The sequence below is a fragment of the Ascidia mentula genome, chromosome 2 (genome assembly GCF_947561715.1).
Source record: "Ascidia mentula chromosome 2, kaAscMent1.1, whole genome shotgun sequence".
In the NCBI taxonomy this organism is placed as follows: domain Eukaryota; kingdom Metazoa; phylum Chordata; class Ascidiacea; order Phlebobranchia; family Ascidiidae; genus Ascidia; species Ascidia mentula.
In genome coordinates this window covers 13,686,148-13,708,693 of record NC_138567.1, presented here as the reverse complement: position 1 = coordinate 13,708,693, position 22,546 = coordinate 13,686,148, and the positions used below count along the sequence as shown (strand labels likewise).

The following is a 22,546-nucleotide window of genomic DNA, read 5'->3' as shown; positions in this document are numbered from 1 at the left end:
TGCGTAGAAATAAAGCAATTGCGTTTGTCGTTTTGAAGTAACTTGCACCAATAACTCAGCAGCGACACCCAACTTCAAAAGACGCTTACGTAATAAAAACGTTTGGTTGAATTGGCAAACGACAACATATTAGGGCCTTGTAAATAGTAAAAGGTAAGAGTCACACTATTTATGACCTGTTGGTCGTTTGAGGATAATTACATGTATTGCAATATATGAAATGGAGGCAACAATATCACAAATCGCTAAAAAAAAGTACTGGTAAAATTATGCATAATCTGATATTTGGCAACAGACAATATACACGCAACGGGAATATAATGATATTAGCATGATAGATAAGAGCACAAAATCCGTGTGCAAATAAATCATCACAATAAGGCAGGAGTTTTAACCCTCAGTTCTCAACCACAAGTTATGGTTTTGAGTGAGCAAGTAGTAATGTAGAAATATGTACTGACACCAAAAACGAAGAAAGCGTAATCAAGGTCACGAGAAATGTGTCTTGCCGTGAAAGCGCTTCGCAAGAAAAACGGTTGAGAAACCCTCGTGTCTTAAACCACGATATGCCGACTGTCGGTATAAAGTGCACTGACTTTTACTTGTTTTTTGTACATTCATTATGTATATAAATGAATGCGTAATAGTTCGCCTGGTTTTAGGGCAATTTCGTTCATATAGGAACCGTTTCATTTAGCATAGTTTCGCTTCTTCAAAGTAGGTGTTGCAAACATTCTGTGGTCAACTTTTTTTTGTGGTCATGATTTTGATGACGCAATTACATTCCACTACATCTTCCTTACGAACGATTCGGGAATTTCCTTCTGTTGTCCGAACCTGTGTGTAGATAAAAAATTATATTGGTGAAATTTTATGAAAAAAAATACCCTTGACGGTGTTATTTCTCGTTTAAAAAAAGTTCAACTTCTGTTCCGTTGAATCAGGTGTGTAAAAAGTAGCTAAACTTATTTGTCGAAAGGAATATTTTAATGTTTTTTTCTTAGTACAGGTTCCCCATTATTGAATGCATTTTCATTATCAGCGTAACCGACAATATGCGCAAAAAACAACCACTGCAACTAACCTCTGCACGGACGAAGTTGCCCTTTAATAAGTGATAATGATGGACCATCAGTGTGTAAAGGTGTTTTACTGTAGTACCCGGTTTCACAACCAGGCAATCCCTCATCACCCCTGAACTCTGACCTTTGTGAACGGGGTCATGTGACATCAGAGTGGAGAGGTCACGTACGGGAAAAACGTAAGTGGGACTGCGTAGCTCAACCGCTTGATTTAAAGCGCGGTCTACATTGGTTCCTCCGTACCTGAAACACATATAAATAAAGTCTCACAACTTTCCGATAACACTATGTACACATCCTTTGTGTTTGTGCTATTTCGACATGTCGTCCACTACAAACTACTTTAAAATATACATCTCCTGTTTGCCTGCATGCGAAGATTACTGATTATACAATTACAAGACACTGAATTTGATGGAAACGGCATGCGCATAATAGCTTATATGGGAACCTATTGGTAAATTAATAGTAAGCGAATTTTCTGCATAATATTAAGGTTTAATAGTAGAAGAGTTGTACCTCTTGTTGCTACTGCTTCACAATTTTGCGAGAAGTCTCGTTTGGTAAAAGTAAAACTGAAACATCTTTTATTGCAATAGTGGGAGGCAAGTAAGGTGGTAATATTATCAGTGTACTGAAATTGTTTTTCTTAGCAGCAAAATCCTTATGAGTTATATAACAAATTCTGGGTTTGAAGTAGTTTAGGGCAGTGGTTTACAAGCTTTTTGCACATGATGACCGGAAAATTAAAAACCTCTACGGCCCGCGATATTTTTATGAATCTTAAACAAAAATTTCAACAGCTGCACTGATGAGACCTTACAGGTCAAAACAGTGCGTGTACACACACCCTGTCTGCAGCTCCTAAACAAAAATGTAGTGAACAAAACATAAGAAGATAAAAAAGAATATTTAACAAGGAAAGTATGCACTTCGTAACTCGCAGGACATTCATTCAACAAGAAATTATTATAAAGTGGACCGGTAAAAAAAACTACCGCGGGGTGGCGGTAAAGAACCACTGTTGTAAGCATGTTACGATACACATGCCATTATTGACATCAAGTAAACTTTTGCTAACCTGTGAACCAAATCCTTGTACTGGGCTTGAAGGGTTTCAAAATCGCTGGCGGGCATTCCGGTATTGGTTAGTTCACACTTACTCGTGTCCTATTTAATTCGACCAGCCGACACGTGAGTCTGGAGCAGGCATTCCGTTTTGGCGCTCAATGCGATTTGTGGAATGGCAGGAAAATCTCTGCGCAATCTACAAAAAAACGAATGTCAGAAGTTGTGCGTTGCTGTGGTTAATTGAGTAAGCTGTTGCATAATATAAAACTGCGCCATAGTATTTTAGGTGAAAAAAAAACTGCATGATAAAGCTATAGCCGAAAGTTCAGCAGTACATTACATAATCACCATAAAGTAGAATAATCTTTGCTTGGCTAGTTTACCGCCAAAACCAGATAAGGCCTACTGTAATAGCTCGAACAGTGTGCATACTATACAGCTCACTGGAATATATGGCTTCAACAAACAATAATGTGAAAACAAGTATCTTATACTTCTCGATGTGAGCGGGAGAACTTTCCACGTCACTCTTATTCAGAAGCAGCAAGATTGGAAACCTCACGTCGATAAAAGCATCCACCAAACGGTGTGTGACGTCACTTGACCACGTGGGTAACGTTTCTGCCAAGTTCCTGCGACACGAAAGAAAACGGATAACACTTTACCGAGTACTGATTTGCCTGTTTTATACCTAGCATTTGTGGAAATGTTGTTGTCAGTTTAAGGTTTCACATACGACAATGGCATTCTACGTAGGAAGCTCAAATGTCCGTGAAACTGAACAATTTACCGAAACTGGTAACGATTAACTGAACGTTATCGGCGTTTTGTTCTGCCGCGCAGGCAACAACAACCCAATGACAAGAATCGTGGAAATTTCTACTTGAATTCCCGGTTCTTATTGGCAGCCACGCATGCGTCACATCGTCAACTACTTCTATACTGAGAAGTAAGAATTTTCGTTATCCAATTTCCTTGGAATTTTACCAAACATTAATCCAACACAAGGTGTCGCCCCGGAGGTAGAACATCGCTGAATATGAATCACGTGATTTCGTGCAGTCCAATATTCCGCTCACTGCTTTGAGCTACTACGTGAACAACAATTTTGTACATCTCCCTTAGCAATGAAATTTTGTGACCTATGTCTTAGCAAAGTTTTGACAAATGTTCGAACCCAAAACTTGCCACAAATACTGGCATTTGTAACACCAAGTGTAAAACGTCTATTTTCACGAGCGGACTTAGTATCACTGTCGCTTTATACTGAAATGTTTGGCTGAAAACTGACAGTTTATTTCTTTAAAATCCCCCTTCCAAGTTTGTGTTTGTCTTTAACTTACGGCCCGCGTATAAAAGATGGTTGGAAAAGGCCCTTTTTTTAAAACGTGTTTTGCATTTTTCTACCACGTGCTAGGAGCAGCTTAGATGCGAAACTAACCCCTCCATTGTTCCAAGAACCAAGCCTAATAGCCGCGTTAAAAATAAACAAACCATTGTTTGGGCTTTTGCGCCATTCATGAGCATATACAGCCGAAGGAAGTCCTTAATGCGGCTAAAATACGCTGATCATCCACTCTCAGAATACGAGCGACGTCGTGCATTCAATGTAAATGCAAAAGCGAAACCGGGAGAGTTTTGAATCCAGCTCACCGGATTTCGGCGTCACGTTACCTCCCCTGCTTGTGCGCTGCACCTTATGCTCTGCCCACGCCGTAAAACTCAACAAACATCGTGTGATGCTAGATCACGTGCTAAACATGTGATAGTGGCGCCAGACGTGGTGGCACATTCTCCCCTTATAACGCTACAGTCATGAGATGTGGTTGGGCGTTATTTCATCGGTCACGAATGTGGCAAAATTACTCCTCCTTTGTATTTATTTCTGACTACTGAGGCTGGAGGAATGCGAAATTCACTTATAACCAAGTTCCGCTAATTGTTGGTAAAATGTTAATCAGGAATTCGGAAAGTGGAATATGCGTATTGCTGCCCTGTGTCTCTATTGCTGCTGCCGAAGGTGCAGAAAGCGGTCATTCACTCGCCGCAATTGCTAATGGCCGCAACAAATGGACCCGCACAAATCCGCACCATTCACTGAGCTATAAATTCATACAAAAATGCGCCAGAACATCAAAACTTTCGTTACAATAACAAACATTTGGTCATTGGTCAAGTCATTGGCGCCAATGCGACACAAAACCCGCAGATGGAAGTATTACGCTTGTTTACACAAAGTACACAGTAACGATGTGACTGACGCATGGGGAGGGCGGTTTCGAACGTCCACATTGTTTCCAGAAGCCGATAGTTAAACAACACCTCGATTTTATAAGCAAACAACCAGGGCCATTACAGAAGCACGTTTAACGTTTTTTCGCGATTACAATAACATGTCTGGCGAGGTCCTTCGCGGCAACGACGCGTAACGAGGTTGTGGGTGCGTCACGTGCAAATAATTCTAAGCGCGATTTCGATTATCGCGAGTCCGACCTTTTCCGCGAAACGCGACCTACACAAACGCGTGCGGCTCACGACGTTCCGAAATAAAAACAAACGCAATTACCCGAAAATTTGAGCAAGAGTTGAAACTTGAACCAACATATAGTGCGCGCGGCATTCGGCATTACTGGCCAGACTTGGCCTACGTGACAATAGTCGCTAAGAAAACTGAGAGCACTTACGAAACTTTCATATCCATAGATGCATATTATGTGCATGATATTAAAGAAATGCACGGCAGAGGTAATACATATGCGCCTGGTATAACTGTCGGCCATCCCCTTGTTGATAGTTCGCAGATTTATGCATATGTCGAGTTTGGTGTACCATCATACAACCTTCGCTGCGTACGAGATTGCACGACCATTTTTCATGCTATTGATTATTGGATCGTTAAACACGACATTAGGCAACATAGGAGGTGATTTTAGGTTATTTTGGTTGGATTTTAATTTTTAAGTGTTAATTTGTGTCAGCTTTTACGTTAATTTGTCATTGGGATAAACGAAAATTTATTCGATTCACCTATATTCACAATATATTTTCTTTCAATTCCCTACATATAAGTGGTAGGGACATGTAAGCGATATGGCCTTACAGTGGTAAGGCGTTATATTGTTAGAAAATAAAGTGTACCTGATTGCAATGTTGGCACGTGCGAATGCTTTCTGTACTACCTGAGGCGAGCAATGATACCCAGTAAACATGTCAGGCAACCTCTCAGGGCGTCTTGAAATAGTTTCCCATTTTCTCATCAGGTTGTCGAAAATCCAGCTACTAAAAATGGAAAACCACGAGTCAAGTTTCAGAAGCCGAGTTGGAAAGGAAGCAGCATTTTACGCAACACCGGGAGCGATTTCGGCGCAGAACTCGTTCCTGGTTTCGCATCACGGGAAAGCACCGTCACGTGATCGAAAACGGCCGCATGAGGTCGGCAGAGGGGTTGGCGCGCGAAAGCATTGGTGTTGTTTTCACGCATGGCATTGATTGACATCGGAACAAGGTGAAATTAAGGCCAACTGTTTGTTACCTTTGAAACTAATTTGGTCAACACTGTCGAGGTTCCCCATGCTCCTTGTGACAGTAATTGGTCCGAAACAATCCATCAGCGTAAATTTGACTCACAAACAATGTTGTGCCTATAGTCGTACATCCCACCCCAACCTAACAGTTGTTACAGGGTAAAACTAATTTATTTAAAGAGGCCCTTTTTGAAATCCCATAAACCATAACAGGTTTGTTTGACGAGAGAAAACGTAAGCTTAAGCTTGTGCAACTCAAACATCATATACCGACTCCCACAGTTACACTGAAAAGCCATATAGGCACATCAGACGGCATCAATTCTCTCACAAGTGCCGTCAAGGAATCGTTCCCAGCCGAATTCTTTACCACAAATCGACAGGCGCAGCATTTTGCGCACCTGCAAGCACCAAAATCACAGGACGATGACGTTTGGGGGGACTTACTGGATTTCACCAAGCAACCATGTGACGTCATCGGAGGGGTCGTGCGCGTCTGTGACTTCGCCACAAGCGTTGGTTCGGCCGGAAACATCGAGGACATGAACAAGGACGTCTGCGTCGCACAGATCGTTCAGGAAACTGAAGGCAAATGCGCGAAATGTTACTTGCGTTCGGGAACGGCTGTTCACCATTAAATGTCGTATGCAACAGATGCATGTCGTGTGCAAATAAGTTCGGCGTTGTTGTTTAACACATTACCTTATTTGTATGAAAAAAGGTTTGATCTAAGAAAAAGGACCCATGTCGTTACTACAGGAACGAGTCATTTTTTGCAAAATCTATGTACGGTATTTTATTTGAAATTCACCGAAGACAGTGCATGACACTTGATTTCTATGTTGGGCAATGTGGCCAAAAAAAGCAAAAAAATAAACTAAACCGGTTAACAACACAGTAGCCATGTTGCTGTATAAATAAATTCACGTGGATGCTTGAAGAATCAAATTTTTTCCTCGGCATGCCACATGTCAACAACAACCGCAATCACTTCGACCATTAATAAGGTCAACATGTGGAAAATTACTTTGTGATACATCAGGCAGATAAAGACCCGCTGATCTACACAGTAAACGCGAATTTGAAAATCATGTTTGAAGCCAGATATATACGCACCAACCACAAATGTAAACTAAAATAAGTTTAACACGGGGAGAAATGCTGAAACGATAAGATTAAAATTCAATCTGTCTTGAGTACATCGCATACCCTTCAAACGACCCTCTGCACTTTCACTTTGGCTTTGTTTGCACAGTAAACGAGGGAGCAGGAATTTGAACACCCCCCGGATTGCAATAAACAAATTGCACTCTGCAAAGCTTCCCATTGTAAAATGAGGGGCTTGTCCTTTTCCTTGACATTGTGTTTGCTTGAATCTGTGGTTCATTCTTTGCTATGCACGAGGCTAATTATACGGTAAAACGGGATAACTATCATGTCAAAACAAGGGCAGATATCGGAATAACAGACTAGACGGGCGGTTAAGTGGTAATTTGTGGTTGGGCGCTGAGTGGTCTCTTGTCATTGGAATGGTTTCTCAACCTTCTATTTTGTGGCAGTTCGAAAAGCCTTTGTCTGCAAATTATGAATTTAAGGATATTTTGTCGGAAGAGGCGTGTTTTCTGGGCATGGTCGGCAATTTGTTCATTGTCGAACGACTTGATTACGGGTTTTTCTTTGTCGTTTTAACAATTAGGTACAAGGTTTTATTGACGTGCTGACATCTTCAAGTATGCATACATGTGGGGAATTTCTAACGGTAACGGTGAAACTACGGCCAACGGCAGTGCTTTAGTTGCCAACATTGTAACAAGGCACAAAGTAATTGACGAAGCACAAACAAAATACTATCGGATTTGTTATAATACCTTCCTATTTTTCAGCTGAACCATTTACAAAACTTGCAGAGGGGTCGCTATACAACAGCTATTAATATAAGCTTACAACAGGCGATTCGTTACAGCATGTCAAAATGAGTGGCATCTGTTTACTTATATTTGCAAAACCCTTTCCCCGTTTGAGGCAAATTTTTCCTCTCAATTATTAGGTTACGCGACAGGGTCCAGTGGAAAAAAGGGAAACTGTCGGATTTCGGACAATAATATCCGGGGCACAGTAGGGACATGCTTCAATACAAAGGATAAAACCGTCGCTCGAAAAGTGGGCAATTTTGTTAAACACAGTCCTGGCTTTACAGAGTATCTCCACAATCTCGATGGCCGCAGAGACGAATTGTGCAACTTTCAAACGCACTCCTCGCGGCCAAGCCCAAATTACACCGTATGTGACCTTGAGTTTCGCGAAGACACGAGCCCGAAGAATAATAAACAAGGGGGTCGCGCCCTTTTCGACAAAAGCAAGCGAACGACGAGCGATCTCGCGACCAAACAATGGGGAGCGACCTTGAATTTTTCAGAAGCGAAAGGAATGGTTGATTATCCGCTGGTGGGGCTTTTGTGACGCACTGCATCACCTGGGTTATAAAAAAGGTGTTTTATAAATAGTATTAATGGCACACGTCGCGAAGGTTTGGGCAGATGGCCCGTAATTGGCGCTTGTTTGGAAAAAATCTAGCTTCCTGATAATCGATAAAGATGTTGACAATTCGACCCACATCAGTGTCAAAGCAGAAAAATAAACCAACGAAGAACTACATTTTGCAGAATTGTTCCATTATAGGTGGCGTGCAAATTGTTTCTGTTTTTTTTTAAGTATTTGTTTTCGGCCTTCTGCAGCAAGAGATTATCCCTTTATACCTGTGAAATCAAATTCAGACCGATATAAGCAATAAACGGAAACTGTGTGGGGAGATTCGAGGTCGTTTCATTCTAGTTCTTGCCTCCACTTCGGATATAGATGTATATTACTTATATTGCCAACCCTCATGATTCTGCATCTCCGCGCCGCCTAGAAATACTTCGCGCACAAACAACAGTGGTTTGCTGGCAAATCACAAGAAAACAATTTTTGTTAGAAGTACAAAACATGTCAAAAAACTTCAAACTGTGGTTTGGTAAACCGCAAGAAGTTTGTCATGTTGGAAATAGTTTTCTCCCAATAGCGAACATCTCGAGGGTTGCGTCATCGCAAGTCAGGAAATTACCTGCACGTGAAGCGAACACGAATAGTAAGCCAAGAGGATTGTCATATTGCACTGCACATACCACACATGTCAACACTATGGGGCTATGTGAGGCACTTTTTCATCGCTATTGTAACCGAGAACGTACAACCCGGTAAAAACACACAGAGCATGACCAGGCGCTTCGCGCACTCGTGATAGCTTGTGACTAAACCACGTGTTCGTCTGTTTGCCCAACGTCGATTTTGCATCGTCACGGCTTGCGGCCAGCGCCATTGTGCATCGCCGGATACAGAATCGAGAATTCGCGTCACAACAATTCTGGTGACTCGGCGTTTCAGGGTCCGAGCCGACTTAACGTTTGCATTTTAACAATGTCATTGCCGCTAACGTCAATTGCTGAACTGCCAACTCACTGTAATTGTGGACTTAGTAGTATATTTAGGGAGTCGATAATTTTTCGTGTATCGAAAATTAAGAGAAAAATTATCGTGCATTGATTGACAAAATCTCGTAGTCTGGCAACTGATGTATGAGAAAGGCCTGGCGTATTTTCAATCAAAACATTGTATTAGACAAATTCAACTGCAAATTATACTGGTATCGATTACCGGTTTCATCTTTGCATGCAGTGTCCTGCTATGTATCTTCGGCTTAACGAAAAAGTCTCTTATTGGGTTACAACGCAACGTGTTTTGTAACAACGGCCAGTTCAAGCACAATACGTTTTAGCAGAACGCAGAAGAAAGTGCTGGTTTTTACTTTTGATTTTGACAAAAATTTAATATGATTGCGTAAATTTAGCTATAACACAGATAAAACTTATTTAACAAAAGGTCCATCCGGATGGACCCCTTGTATACGCTATTGCTTTAAGAATGCAATCAGTTTTTGTCGTTACGTAAACGGTGAGTTAAATGCTGTTGTTTAATAATGACTCCTAATACAAGTTTCACCCATATAATTATTTTCGGTTTAAAATTAAACGACTTGTACAGACATCAACATCCTCTAATAGTTTTGCCATCAGAATGTCCTTCGAAAATTGACAACTTTGGAAATTGGACATTTTTTTGCAATACACAAAAATTTCAACCCGAAACAAAATTTAATAAAACAGTGTTTAAATCATGCCTTGAACGAAAACTAGCTTTTAGACATGGAGCAATAACTACAATGACCAAAAAAGAAAAGTTCTTGGCTCCCCTCGACCCGCACGTGAACTTTCATGAATAATTTTAAGCCGAAAAATGTCACGTCTATATAGGATAAGTAGAAATAATTTCCACGTGAGCCGGATCTCAAAGGTCAGCGATTCTGTAAATGTCCCACGAGCCGAAAGTTAAAGTGAAAGTGTATGGAGGTGTGAATGGTGTCACGTATATGGAATCGAAACACATGGAAATAAAGCAATGCCCAAGTTTGGCCTCCCTTTACGTAACCGCCGGCAGGTTGCTGAAAGTTCACGACCAAGAACTGAAAATGCCAAGGTCTCAACCACAAGTAGTTTCGTTCAAAACGTACAGGTATGCTGACGAAACGTACATAATTTGCTTGATTTTAAACTATTTATCCCGAGTCTGGGACGTCAGTCGAGCTGCGAAGACTTTCACGACAGCGAGATGTTTGCGACAAGAGCGCGTGTTCTCATAAAGAAAAAGCGAGGAGACAAAAAAGCCGCGTTTTCTAACTCATGGAGGGTTCGGCAGAAGGTTGTGCCTTGCATTTGACCGACCCTCGCCCACGCCTTGTCCCCTGCTGCACAAACTTACGGCAGTAATTGGTGTTTTTGCAGCCGCCAGTAAGAAGGAAACGACCATTGAAATTCGGCTGCGTTTGAGGTGTATTTCGATGATTAATTGCCCGCAATAGCGACGACGTGGTTACGGAAATATTACAATTGGTCACAGATTTCCGATCGCCTCTTTCTCGTTTTGACTTTTTAATAAGCAACGTTTCATCATCCACGTTGTTTCCTATATTTTTATTGGCGAAACATCAAATATGTCCAAGTTTGCCGCAACCGCCAAGAATTATACTAAAGTATGGTCTTCAATAACTGTTTTCATTTTTTTTGTTGCTCAAATCAAGACAGAAAAATGCTTTTCTCATGAAAGATTTAACATTTGTTCCAAGCCGAAAAGCACTGACCAAAAGATGTACACCAAACTGACCAGACAGAATACCTCATCTTATACATAGAAAATATCAAAAATACCCAATTAAAGCAGAATTAGATTTAGCTCTTTTCCGAAAATAATATGATATTGATCTTCATGTGATGTTTTTCATTCTTGCTGTTATCACTTTGCATTCGCGGGTATTGTCAAACTGCCAAGCAAAACACTTCCACATAAAATAATTGTAAACGAAGAATAACTGTATACACGGCATAAGCGCAATCACCGTATATATGTCAACAACACAAGTAAGTTTGTTCTGTTTTGCAGCGCATCGTGGACGGATTTTGAACCAGCGAATCGAAACGAAACTACCAACGGGAACATCTTTCAATAAATTCAAAACTTAAATTTTTCATCCCACGCAAAACAATTAAAACGCTCATAAAATCAACTGCAAGAAAGCAATCCGGACGCCAACCGGATTGAGTCTAGTCATTAACAGGAACGATACGCCGATAAACAAATAATGGTCGCCCCACGTTAATAGTTTACCTACGATGTACCTAAGTCAACGGAAGTGCTCGTCTATGGTCATTTTCTCCTTAAAACTTCATTCAACGCACTCAAAGCACTTAGTTATGAGCGCGCTGGTGGTTGTAAGCTATAGCGGTTTTTACTGCTTTGTAACTTATTTTTACCTTACAGAGGTGCATTGTTACGGGTTTATCAATCCTGGGTGTGAATCCACCCTTTCTCACAAGTTGACTTACGTCAAGGCGGTGTCGCTCGGCAACCGCACTTCTTGCGGTTTTATCGTAAAAGTAGAACGCGTCGTCACTCGAGCGAAACCGAGGCCATTGTTTCTTCACAATTTGTTGGCGATGCCGGCAAATGCAAACTTGACCTTTAAACCAGGGGATTACAGTGTGGTTGCATTAATATATCAACTTCGCTTGTGGCAAGACGACACCAACCCCTTAAACAGTTACCCAACTGTCCGAAATAGGACGTGCCCACAACTGCGCGTGTTTTAACACTATAGCGTGAAAGGGCCTGTAGAATCCGTGTTGGATAACATTAGATGGCAATCTTGCGAAACCTTTCCGAAATAGGCGCGGCCAAAGTGTATTTTTCGGTATGTGAGGTACGGGGAAGTTGAGCCGGAACAGGACGGAGACGAAAATACATGGGTACCAAGTCACTAAAAGGTTCTGTTGTATGCAAGAAAATGTCAAAACGTATAAGACGGAAAATGTGACGGTTTTTATTGGGTCTAAAATAAACTTAGGTAAGTATGAAACATGACAGGAAGTTGTGTGTTAGTGTCTGAAGAACACCCTCCAACAAGTTCATGACGTCGTTTGTTACGTCACAATGCGACAGTTGTACACGTCAGTTTGCCAAAATTTTGTTGTGTAACCGAGTTGAAACTCCGTTTTTTTTGACGCAAATCTTTACCCAACCACTGGTTTCTGAACCATGTCTGCGGTTTGTTCGCACAGACAAGCTTCATCTGCAGGTGACCTTTTGCGGATGTATTTCTAGGCGGCCATTTGCGTCAAATCAGTGTTAAATGCGAAGGTGCTATTAATAGAAGGTGGGAAGGGTAAACTGCTTTCTTCCTGCACCGTGGTCGAACTTAAAAGTGAAGAACAAAGCAGCGGAAGTACGAAAAATATCTTTGACGTCGACTGCGTTGTTTCCACTTAAGGTCAAGAGCTGGAAATCAAACTCCGGATTGTAAAATGTTTTACCCTTTATAAAACATGTTTACCAACAACGAAATATAAGCAGGTGTTCAGCAAAACGTATGAACATGTGATGGTTTGCGCGATTTACGAGATATACAAAAATATACCGGTATTTGTTTTTGCACGATAATGATTGCTCCAAGTTTGGTTAAAATAAATGTGTAATTTTAGTCGACTTATTGGAATAATAAACTGATAGGTTCCTGAATATTCCAGCGAGGTAAACACCTCGTTCATGACATTGTGATAATAATTTGTATTTAGCTCGTGTATCCCCAAAATCGATCGAAACAAAAATGATTTTTTTTGTACGTCACATTTATGACGTAGGTCCCCAAATGACTCAACAGTCGAGAATGTTATTATTGCGTTTTGATAAACGTACAAGAGAAAAGAACACATGTAATTATATTATTTAGTGTTGATTTCGCAATCCTAAATGGTAGGGTTACCATATACCGTGCTTTTTTCTACGATTTGTGCTTATATGTGCAAGCAGTGTCTTGTAAAATACAGATCTGCTTAATTCAGAGAAGAGTGATTATTTAGCAGTTGCGTGCTTGGCTTATCTAAACCCAAACGTGTTTACTTTTTCCATATATACGGATTATTTGTGATATTGGCGTATTTGGACCAGTCGGACTGAAACACAAATTTAGATAAATTATCACTGCAAAAAAGCCTACCATGCTATACCGCCGTAATTCACACAATGTCCTCAAAAATCAGACCAAGTTTCTCAAATTAATCCTTATAATTTTTGGCCCAGGCCGATGGTAAACCCTGGTTCCGTGCAATAAAAACACTGCCATGCTTTTATAAAAAGCGAAATATGTATTCTAAAACTAGAAGCGTGGACACAAAGTTGTTCTAGCAACATTTAAAATTGACTGCCAATTCTTTCATTTACATTTGCGGGATCGTCCACCCCCAAACAAGGGGCATATTTTTAGCAACTATTAAACGCGCAACGAACATAAACAATACCACGCATAAACCCTAAATGACAGAGAAAGAGAACTTGCGGTTGATAAACTGTATACTTAAACCACGGAAATCCCTTGCACGAAGGTTTTTCTCCACCGGCACGAAGGCTGTTAGTAAACACCCGACAAATTCTCTCACACCCCTACAACACCGTAGAACCGGGTTTAAAAAATGGCGTTTAGTTTGATAAGCGGGAAACACAAACAAAGTCGAGGAAGTAGCTATGACCAATCCAATTTGCCCAAGCCGCGTAATGAAACCGCAATTTTCCAGTTTCTCTATAGAAGGCGCGGGTGGCCGCGTTTCTCCACAATCGTGCGTTGAGATATTACAGTTAGGATGGGTTCGATGACTGGCTTATAACTCACGGGTCCCTTTTTTGGAATAATTCGAGCGAATTTAGGTGACGTACTACCGCTATCGTCACGTTGTAAACGAAATGCTTGCACTGGAATGACTAGAAGGGTTTACAGAAGCCCTAATGACGCGCATCACAACATCATGGGAATCAGCGTAAGTTTTATTTGATGGTCAAACATCGTTTATGGATGGGTACAGCAGGATAAAATAGGGATTTTCTCATTTCAGTGGAAATGGCCGTGAATTTTTGTGACGCCAGCAATATGGGCAGGGAGAGCAAGCGTTGAGTCATGGTGTTACGTCACACGGGCAGGACGTCCGGGGCGTTATTGTGACATTAAAAACATGCTCACTAACTGCCCGGAAACGCAGCTTCTTAATCAAAGGGGTTTGAACTCGATTGATGCTCGAGAGAGCTTTTTTTAGGTTTTTTTGCGTCATGCCTCCCCCAAGTCCTTCGGGTTCGCTCCCAGGTACTTTTGCCAAACCATTTTTGGTTGCTGGGAAAACAAATTGCCGCCGTAATTGGCTTTTCGCACTCACAGCTTCCGCCAAAATATTAAGTTTCCGTAAAAAAACAGTAGAAACGAAATTAACCGTTCCCTCATTCATGAAGATATTTCACAAAATTCCACAAAAAAGGTCAAGTCGACAAACAAACAAATTCGGGACGCTTGCGTCTAAATCTTGTCAAATCAATCAAGGTATGCGCGTCAATTTTAGTCCATTCTACGTCACATGCGTCCTTTGCCATCTGCGCACTGGCGATGAAGGATCAATATCTTTAAGACCACGATATACACAAAAAACCGCTCAATATTGTTAACATTCCAAACATTCTGGTCAATATAAATATATAAATATAGTTTTGGCGTAGTTTGTTATCGATATTTTGATGCACACATAACGGAATTGCTTCACTGAAATGTAACGCATTGATTATAGGTCGGGCGTTTCGCAGACAAACCTTCGTGCACAAAACTTGTTAAATGATCTATATACACAGCAATTCAAAATTATGCGTTATTTCGCATGTGATTATTTACTTAGGTGTAAGTTTTTTTTTTTTTTAAAAGTACTCGATTCCGACGGGTGTAATATTGACAAAATATCACAGAAAAAAAAGTGCTTCCACTGAAAGATCCCCAAAAGGACTTTAAAATTGATTGTAAATTTGGTAATTTTTTATAGGATGATGAAACAAGAATCTGTCAGAGCGCTAATGTAACGCAACCAAAAAACGTTGATTTCGACATTGCAATGACGTCCTTACCGATTTCCCCGGCCTTTTCCGTCAGATGCGCCCGGCACAAGGCCCGCGACGTCTTTGAGAAGCAAAGGAACATATCTGGACCCATCTTGGGCCTTTCCGTATGCTGTTAACGAGAATGTACATCCGAATTAAACCCAATCCCGTACAGAAACGGCACCATAAACCTCTTGAAAAACACACAGTTTCCACGCCGGGCGGAGAAACTGCCGGTAGGGCGAGCGGTGATTATGAAAGCAAAATATGCACAGTGGGGAGAAACTGTACAACCACCGGTTGAAATTTTCCCGTTTGTTGTTTGTTCAGCAATTTAGTCATATCCCGGGGGCGATGGTTATAGCATCATTCTTTACAACGCAATTCTACTATTGAGCAATTAAATCAAAAACCAAATTAGCCTGGAAATGCCTGTTTCCTTAATGAGTACAGGAAACTGAAATTGGGCCTATTCAGGCATAGGCTAAACTGCTCAAGGCAAAATTTGGCATGTTATTTCCGATGTTTCATAAGCGGCAAGTTACAGCAGAGCAAAAAAGGGCATTTTGAAGTACACAACACCCACATAGGACGTGTACATGTTTTTGAACACCATATACATTACCAGACTTATAAAAGGTTTCACAAACCTGGTTGTGATTGAACTTGAGGAATGACAGGTGGATCCCAAATGGAATAAAATGCCTGGGAGAAGTTCGGTTCAATTGTGGTAAATGGGTGAACACCAACCTTTGCTTTGTTGCTGTTGGTGGCAGCATTGAAGAATGTGCTTTTGCCAGCCGATGGTTTGCCCTGTTAAAATAAACATCAAACGTTACATTCTGTACAAAGTCATGGAATACATAAATGCCTTGTAACAATCATATTGATAAACACATTTAAACTATGTTTAAATTCTAGATATTAACACCAAGCATTGCAGTTAGACAGCAAGTTTGTAAGTAAAAATTGACTCACCACCAAACCAATGACAAAGTCCCATTTTCCTTCAGGTCCAGAGGAAGAATTCTCTGGTTCAAAAGGTATACCATGTGATGTTTCTTCATGTATTTCGACCTGGGCAACCTCATGTGAGCGAGTGTACTTGCAAAGATTTTCTTCCAACCATGCTTTTGACTCCTCAACCAAAGTATACACATGGGGTGTCCCAATATTCTCTGTGGCCTGCAAACAAAAATATTATTACAAGTACTTTGGTTGTAGTATTCTGAAAACAGCATACTTACAACAGAACTCAAAAATAGCAACATATCTGATTTGAGAGTTTCATCATAAATGTGGCTCCTCATTGGAATGTCAATAGCAGGTATTGCATCAGGATATTTAGGTGGGAGAGTGATTTTGAGTTGAAATGTTGCTTTTGGATCACAGGCTAAGTCACTTAAGCCAACCATGCATGACTTTGGAGTGGTGGCCAAATCTGCAAAAGTAAACATGAAACATCCTCTGTTCAAGCAGTTTAATTGGTTGGTGAGCATACAAACATGGTTTTCTCCTATGTTTACTGACAAGAAATTCTTGTAGGCCTACTCTTGTGCAGTTTACACTTTATATTTATCTCTTATGCAATTTATATTACAAAATGTTGCATGGATTATCATTTTATTTTGTTTACAAACTGATAAAAACCAACCAACAAATTCATCCAAAAATATTGCAGAAAGGGCTTCAAACTCTTGCAGTTGTTCTTCGTGGTAGTCCATTTTTATTCATTTGTTGTGGAAATAAAATGCCATGATGTTAATTATCACAAAAATACAGTCCCACACATACCTTGTACGAGTCTAAAAACAACTTGTTAATAATTTATATTCGTACAGACAAAATTAGGTTAGAATGGTGGCCCAGATGTGCCGGAAAGTGATCCTCTACAAATTTGGTGAAGTAAACAAGAGGAAAATGTTATTCATTTTCAGCTCCAAGCCAATGTTGACCGCGCTCATGTGATGCGACCAAGTGTTAAAGAGTAAGCTACATACAGCGGTCACAAAATTAGGGATATTTCCGATACGACGGCATCATCTCATTAATTAGTAATGCTCTGCCATCCCGTTATGTCCGCCTTCCTTCGACGTCACAAATTCCACGTCACGTTACGCTGACTTTCGTCGCAGGGAGGCTGAAAAACCTATCAGTCGCAAAAACCGCCCAGAGCAGTAAATTGTGTGGGGATGCACCAACCAAAACATGCCCGTATGTCACAAGACTTGCGAGGCCCCAGATCTTTTTGAAAACTTTCTGTCGCGGAACGATTTCGCCTGGGGAATCCCGTTTCGTCATAATTGGAGGCGTGTCGACAGTGACACAACCAAAGCTGGTTGTGCTGAGGCTGGATTGTTTTGGTCAATAGTCTTTTCAAACTTAACACCTCCCGCATTCAAACAAAATTATACTTTAGGACGTTAAACATGTAAACATTATACCTTTCAAAAATATACAGACTTAGGTATTGAATACTTGTCTACACCATACGTTTTTCTCCAATAGTGTTTTGGGTGATAAGAAAGTAATTACCAAAACCTTTCTTATAAAGTTTTTTCGTAGAGAACGCCCAAGGCCGAAATATTTCAAATAATACAACATTGATTGGGCAACAATTTGACGCCTCTTCACAATAGAAAAGAATTCAAAATATGTCGAGAAAACACCTCCCCCTTTGGACAAGCCTTCACATCGACGAATCACGATGAGGCCACGCTGTTAACATGCCACCCGAACTGGTAGGATCTTGCGCAATAAGCCGAAATCCCGAAACACGTGACTTCCTAATATGGAATGTGTCTCGTGACTGTTTGCCTTCGCAACCGGATCGTATAAAAGCGCGCGCCGGATTGCATCAGGTTATTCTCTGACCGAACGGCCTGCTGTACAGTGCGAATTGTTGGTGTACAGTTTTCGTTGTTTCAGTGTTTTGATAAAATTGAAAAAAAATTCGTTGCTATGGACCTCCACTGCCAATAATTCTGGACCAAACAGGTCTGGAATTCCGAAGAACTGGATTGGATTGGGGGAAAACGAATTCGAACTTCTATCTTCGTGATTATTGGATTGTACATGTTCACAAGAAGTCAAGCTGTATTATTCACAGTGGCAAAGCTTCAAGAACGCAAAGACTATACAGAACAATGCTTCGTAGCAGCTTAGCTACATCCACTAGCGACGTCGTGTCGGAGACTGGACTTGGCCAAGTCGCCAGGCTGGTTCCCCGAACAAATGCAGGGAATGCTGCATCGCACGAGCGTTTGCAAGGGGACTGATGCACCAAAAAAATTTAATCTATGGAAAAACCAAGAAAAATTTTTGAAAAGCAGCATCAGCCTTTCGGCACGACTGCTAGTTATGAACTCTTTTGAAGAGCAAAAACTGTTAGAACTTGCTCGCAAATTGTTTATTGATGCGCAAGTGATGCCTCGGGGATTCAACGTACCGATGAGAGGACCACATTACTTGTACCTGTACATAAACAAGACGAAGGAAGAAGTCTTCGTTTCACGGCAAAGTTCTACTTTCAACGACATTTGAGTGTCAAATTGTCGCATATTGTAAGTTGTTGTTATGTACAACTTATGTATCTGCCTATTGCGTGATTAACAAGCGTGCACAAGTGCTTGTGAAACCAATGCGTAGAACGCTTAATCACCCGAAACCTTTGTTACGCAGTTTTCGTGCTATATGATGTTCGCATGTGACGTCACATCCTTGTGAAAAGCCCTTCGCGTGTTCAACAGAAAATCTTTCAAGCAATAAAGCGAAACGTTTTTCGTGACGCCTATCTTTCGTTGTATGACTCGCATACTTGTGTCAATGCTTACTTCTCAAACCACGTTCTAAACTGACATTGTTGTTTACCTTTTTCCATTTTGTGTTTGACATTCTTCATCAATTGTCTCGAATATACCAAAGATTGAACATTCTGGCGTAGTGTTGTCGCAACCTTATTACGTGTAACTGCACCAGTTCGAAGAAACCAATATTTACATGGTTGTGCACATTCTTGTGGTGAAATAAATGGTGAAAAATGTATTTGGAGTGTGTCAGACTGGGGCGTCGATCAGGTATGCAGGTGTCAGAATGACTCACGAAACTGAATGTTAGGAGAATTGGAAAGGCAGCGGACTTTCCAGTTTAACATGAGTTCAAAACAGGAGCTAATTATAATGCAGAAGAAACTGTTCTAAACATGACTCGAAAATTTTTCGATATTTAAGGCACATGAACAGTTTTCACGAAACACCAAATATTGATATAGCGTGCTGGAGGCTGTGCTATTTTTATAACGGGGGTTGTTTTTCACAAATTGCCCGAAGCCTGGCGGTCCACATTGTGTACGGTCCATCAGTACACATGAACTTTGATTCTTTGCCCCGAATGCTTTGTGTGATCTGTGTAATGGGTTTGACTTGTATGGGCGAAAGGTGTGGTTTTGTAACCAGTTTAACGGATCATGACTCCTTAGTTTGCTAAATAATTGGTTTGTGAAAAATTTTACCTTCGAAACAAAGTGTAAAAATCTCTGCTCTGATTTTGTGTGCGAAATGGGCAATGGTTATAAATTGTGGACAGTTCTTGAAATTCTTTGCAGCCAAGGAAAATTGATAGCAATTAAAGTCCCTTAAACAATACACGGCTCTTGGCAAACGATAGGTGAAAAAAGAGGTTATTTAAACCAGCAGGGCATGTTGTACAACAGAAACCTCACACCCCAAACGTTATGTAACGTTGCAACACGTGTCGCGGAAAAGCAAAAACGAACCCTTGTTGGTTGATCTGCGATACGGGGCGTGTCCGGGCATGTCCAGGCGTGTTGTGTTGTTATGATTACCGTGGGAATCACATTAATTTGCGACACGTGGCTTTGTGCAACAGACAGCCAGAGTGTGGCGCAATACCTTGCAGGATGTAGGTTTGTTGCAAACAACAGTGCGAGTCGAGACTGGAGAGTCCAAAGTCCCGGAGTAGTCTCACATTTTGCACAGGGTGAGTAACGCACTGCTGTCATATGCAGCATCATGTTGTTGTATTTCTTCCTGATGTCCGACTATTGCATATGATTGCGTCTTACGCTTAACAGTATATTGTTGCTAATTCAATATATGAAAATCATTATTTTCCATGGCAAACATTAGACTAGAACGTCAGAAAAATTGATGAGCATGTTGCTTCCTAAAAAGGCACAAACGTTTCTTCACACCAAACCACGTCAAAGAGCGTGCCACAAAAAACATCGATGATTTGCAGAAAACAGTCATCTTTTCCCAGTCAACGGCAAGTATTGCCGCATATTAATATAGATTTTACAACGAAACGCCAGCGGCATTTCGTAGTTTCGCCGATTCATGGCTGTACCATTTGCGTCAGCAAAGAGTTCAGACAAAATACAAACTTTCCCATTAATTTGAAGTCCAGGTACATTATGCCACGTTGCCAACATGCCAATATTAACGAATTTAAAACATGCCGAATGTGCTACAGTATGGCGCATTGTTGCGTCACAAAAGGTAGCAAGCGTTGAATCAAAACAGAGCTCTTGGGCCGTAAAGAGATCGAAAGAGAAATGAGCTCCGAATAATTGAAAGAGAAAACCAGTCACGCGCGAAAAAGAGTTGGGCACGTGAGCGTCGCAAACATGATGACTGTGCTGTATTTTATTACTGGCCTTCAGAGGCATCGTAGACAGAAATTTCCAGAAGATCTGTTACCTGTCCAAGGGCAATACCCGGTTTTTACCAAACGGGGAAAAACAAATTTTCAGTCAGGCGATTCGAACTGCAATTGTTGTGCAATCCTAAGGGTGGGTGAAGTCCCTGGTGTTGATATTATTATGTTCTGTCACTTGTGCAACTTGGTTTGAGTTTGGAGGAGTTTTCTAGATTTGGGGCTTTACCTTTGAGGGGGAAGAAATATCATGTGATAATGTGGTGTGATTATTGCGTTGCTGGTTTCACTCGTAACATTATCTAAAGGGACAATTTTCCTGCAATTGTTGACGTTGGTGCAACTACAGCATAATCAAACACAAGTTCAACAAAACAACCTTATACATGCAGCATAATGCTTGTTTCAAAGCCTCTCCCAATAGGCTACGTAAAAGTCAACACAAACGCACCAAAAGAATGCTTTGAAGGCATGTGCTTGCCAGTGCAAAGTTTGCAATGAAGCAATTAGGCATTCTACGTTGTCAAACAGAATATAGCCAAATAATTAAAAAACATGTCGAAATATCCATAACAAAAACAAGTAATAAAGTGCATATTATGTTTCATATTTAATTAACGCTTGAATGATTGCACGATCACGGCTTATAGCCATCACGCTGCAATGTGCTAAAATAGAGTGGCTTTATGCCAAGGAAACAAGCACAACGATACGTTACAAAGCCCAAATTTGGCCATGATATTTAACGGAACAGTAAATTGAATTTGGTTAAACACTTGAATCACAATGAAACACGCAACCGTTATATAAGAACGTGATTTTCAAAACATACATGCCAATACTGACCAAATAAATTAAAATTAGATTTTTCTACAAAACCGCCTACTTTGCTTTGAAATGCCCCTATTTTTGATATGCTTCCATATTTTTGCACAGCTTTAACAAAGAGTTAAGTTTTTTTATTGCCGTAGAATGCCTGCTTTTGTGAAACCACAAATTAAGCAGTTTTAGGAAAGGCTATTTTGTGGTAAAAACGTTATTTAATGTTAATCAAAACAAATGCAAAGATTTCATAAAACGGTATATGTTTCGTTTATCGTGTGGAAAAATCATACTCTTTCTTCAACCGTCATTATTTTTGGTTGCACTCTAAGTACCCCGTCTATATATAGTTCCTGCATCGGGAATTTTTCCACTGCTTCACTGTTTTCGCTAAACATAGCATGTACTAATAACCGTGGTTGGTGGGTATTTTTCATGGTATATATTAAGCACGCTATTGGAGAAATACAAACAATTTGGTTGCACGTTAAAGCAACGAAACCTTGAATGGTCAAAAACTTCAAGCGCACCATGTGCACTTACCCGTTACTGGAAATTACCTCGTTGTAGCGGGGAATCGACCCACCTCCAGCAAAGCGCAGCCTTCCTGTTTACAGACGCCTTGAGCGAAAACAACACGGCGGGCTGTATGCCATGGCGTGGGCGAACATGTGGGGGGTTGAACAACGTTTCTTTGAAATGCGGATGCCTGAACAACGTTGAAGTGGTACGACCTACTGCAGTCAGTGTTTGTCGAAGCCATTCCGCGGGTGCTTTATTGGCGAACGAAGTTTTTCCCTGAACTGGGGATGAATAGGTCGT

The 22,546-nt window shown here is 40.8% G+C and overlaps 1 protein-coding gene across 3 annotated transcripts; it reads right to left on the bottom strand.

The window, feature by feature from the left end:
- Window positions 1–188: 188 nt before the first annotated feature.
- Window positions 189–17,082, bottom strand: LOC145890403 (uncharacterized). Of its 3 annotated transcripts, XM_082981394.1 has the most exons (12): window positions 16,881–17,082; window positions 16,474–16,667; window positions 16,205–16,411; window positions 15,877–16,039; window positions 15,254–15,356; window positions 6,125–6,259; window positions 5,292–5,432; window positions 2,648–2,785; window positions 2,164–2,349; window positions 1,602–1,657; window positions 1,085–1,325; window positions 189–837 (listed from the first exon to the last, which is right to left on the bottom strand). In XM_082981394.1, exons 1-9 carry the CDS (start codon window positions 16,948–16,950, stop codon window positions 2,253–2,255), a joined length of 1,248 nt encoding a protein of 415 aa, XP_082837520.1. In that variant the 5' UTR covers window positions 16,951–17,082; the 3' UTR covers window positions 189–837; window positions 1,085–1,325; window positions 1,602–1,657; window positions 2,164–2,252. The 3 variants fall into 3 exon arrangements, with proteins under 3 accessions (XP_082837520.1, XP_082837519.1, XP_082837521.1); XM_082981393.1 differs by lacking the exon at window positions 1,602–1,657; XM_082981395.1 differs by lacking the exon at window positions 1,602–1,657 and having other exon boundaries at window positions 5,373–5,432.
- Window positions 17,083–22,546: the final 5,464 nt, after the last annotated feature.

Bases quoted from the DNA above. Each gene is read 5' to 3' on its own strand.
- LOC145890403 (XM_082981394.1), bottom strand. From the start codon at position 16,950: ATGGACTACCACGAAGAACAACTGCAAGAGTTTGAAGCCCTTTCTGCA. The intron at 16,412-16,473 runs GTAAGTATGCTG...TTTTGTTTGCAG, and splicing joins TGCTATTTTTGAGTTCTGTT to GCCACAGAGAATATTGGGAC. The intron at 16,040-16,204 runs GTGAGTCAATTT...TTATTTTAACAG, and splicing joins ACTTTGTCATTGGTTTGGTG to GGCAAACCATCGGCTGGCAA.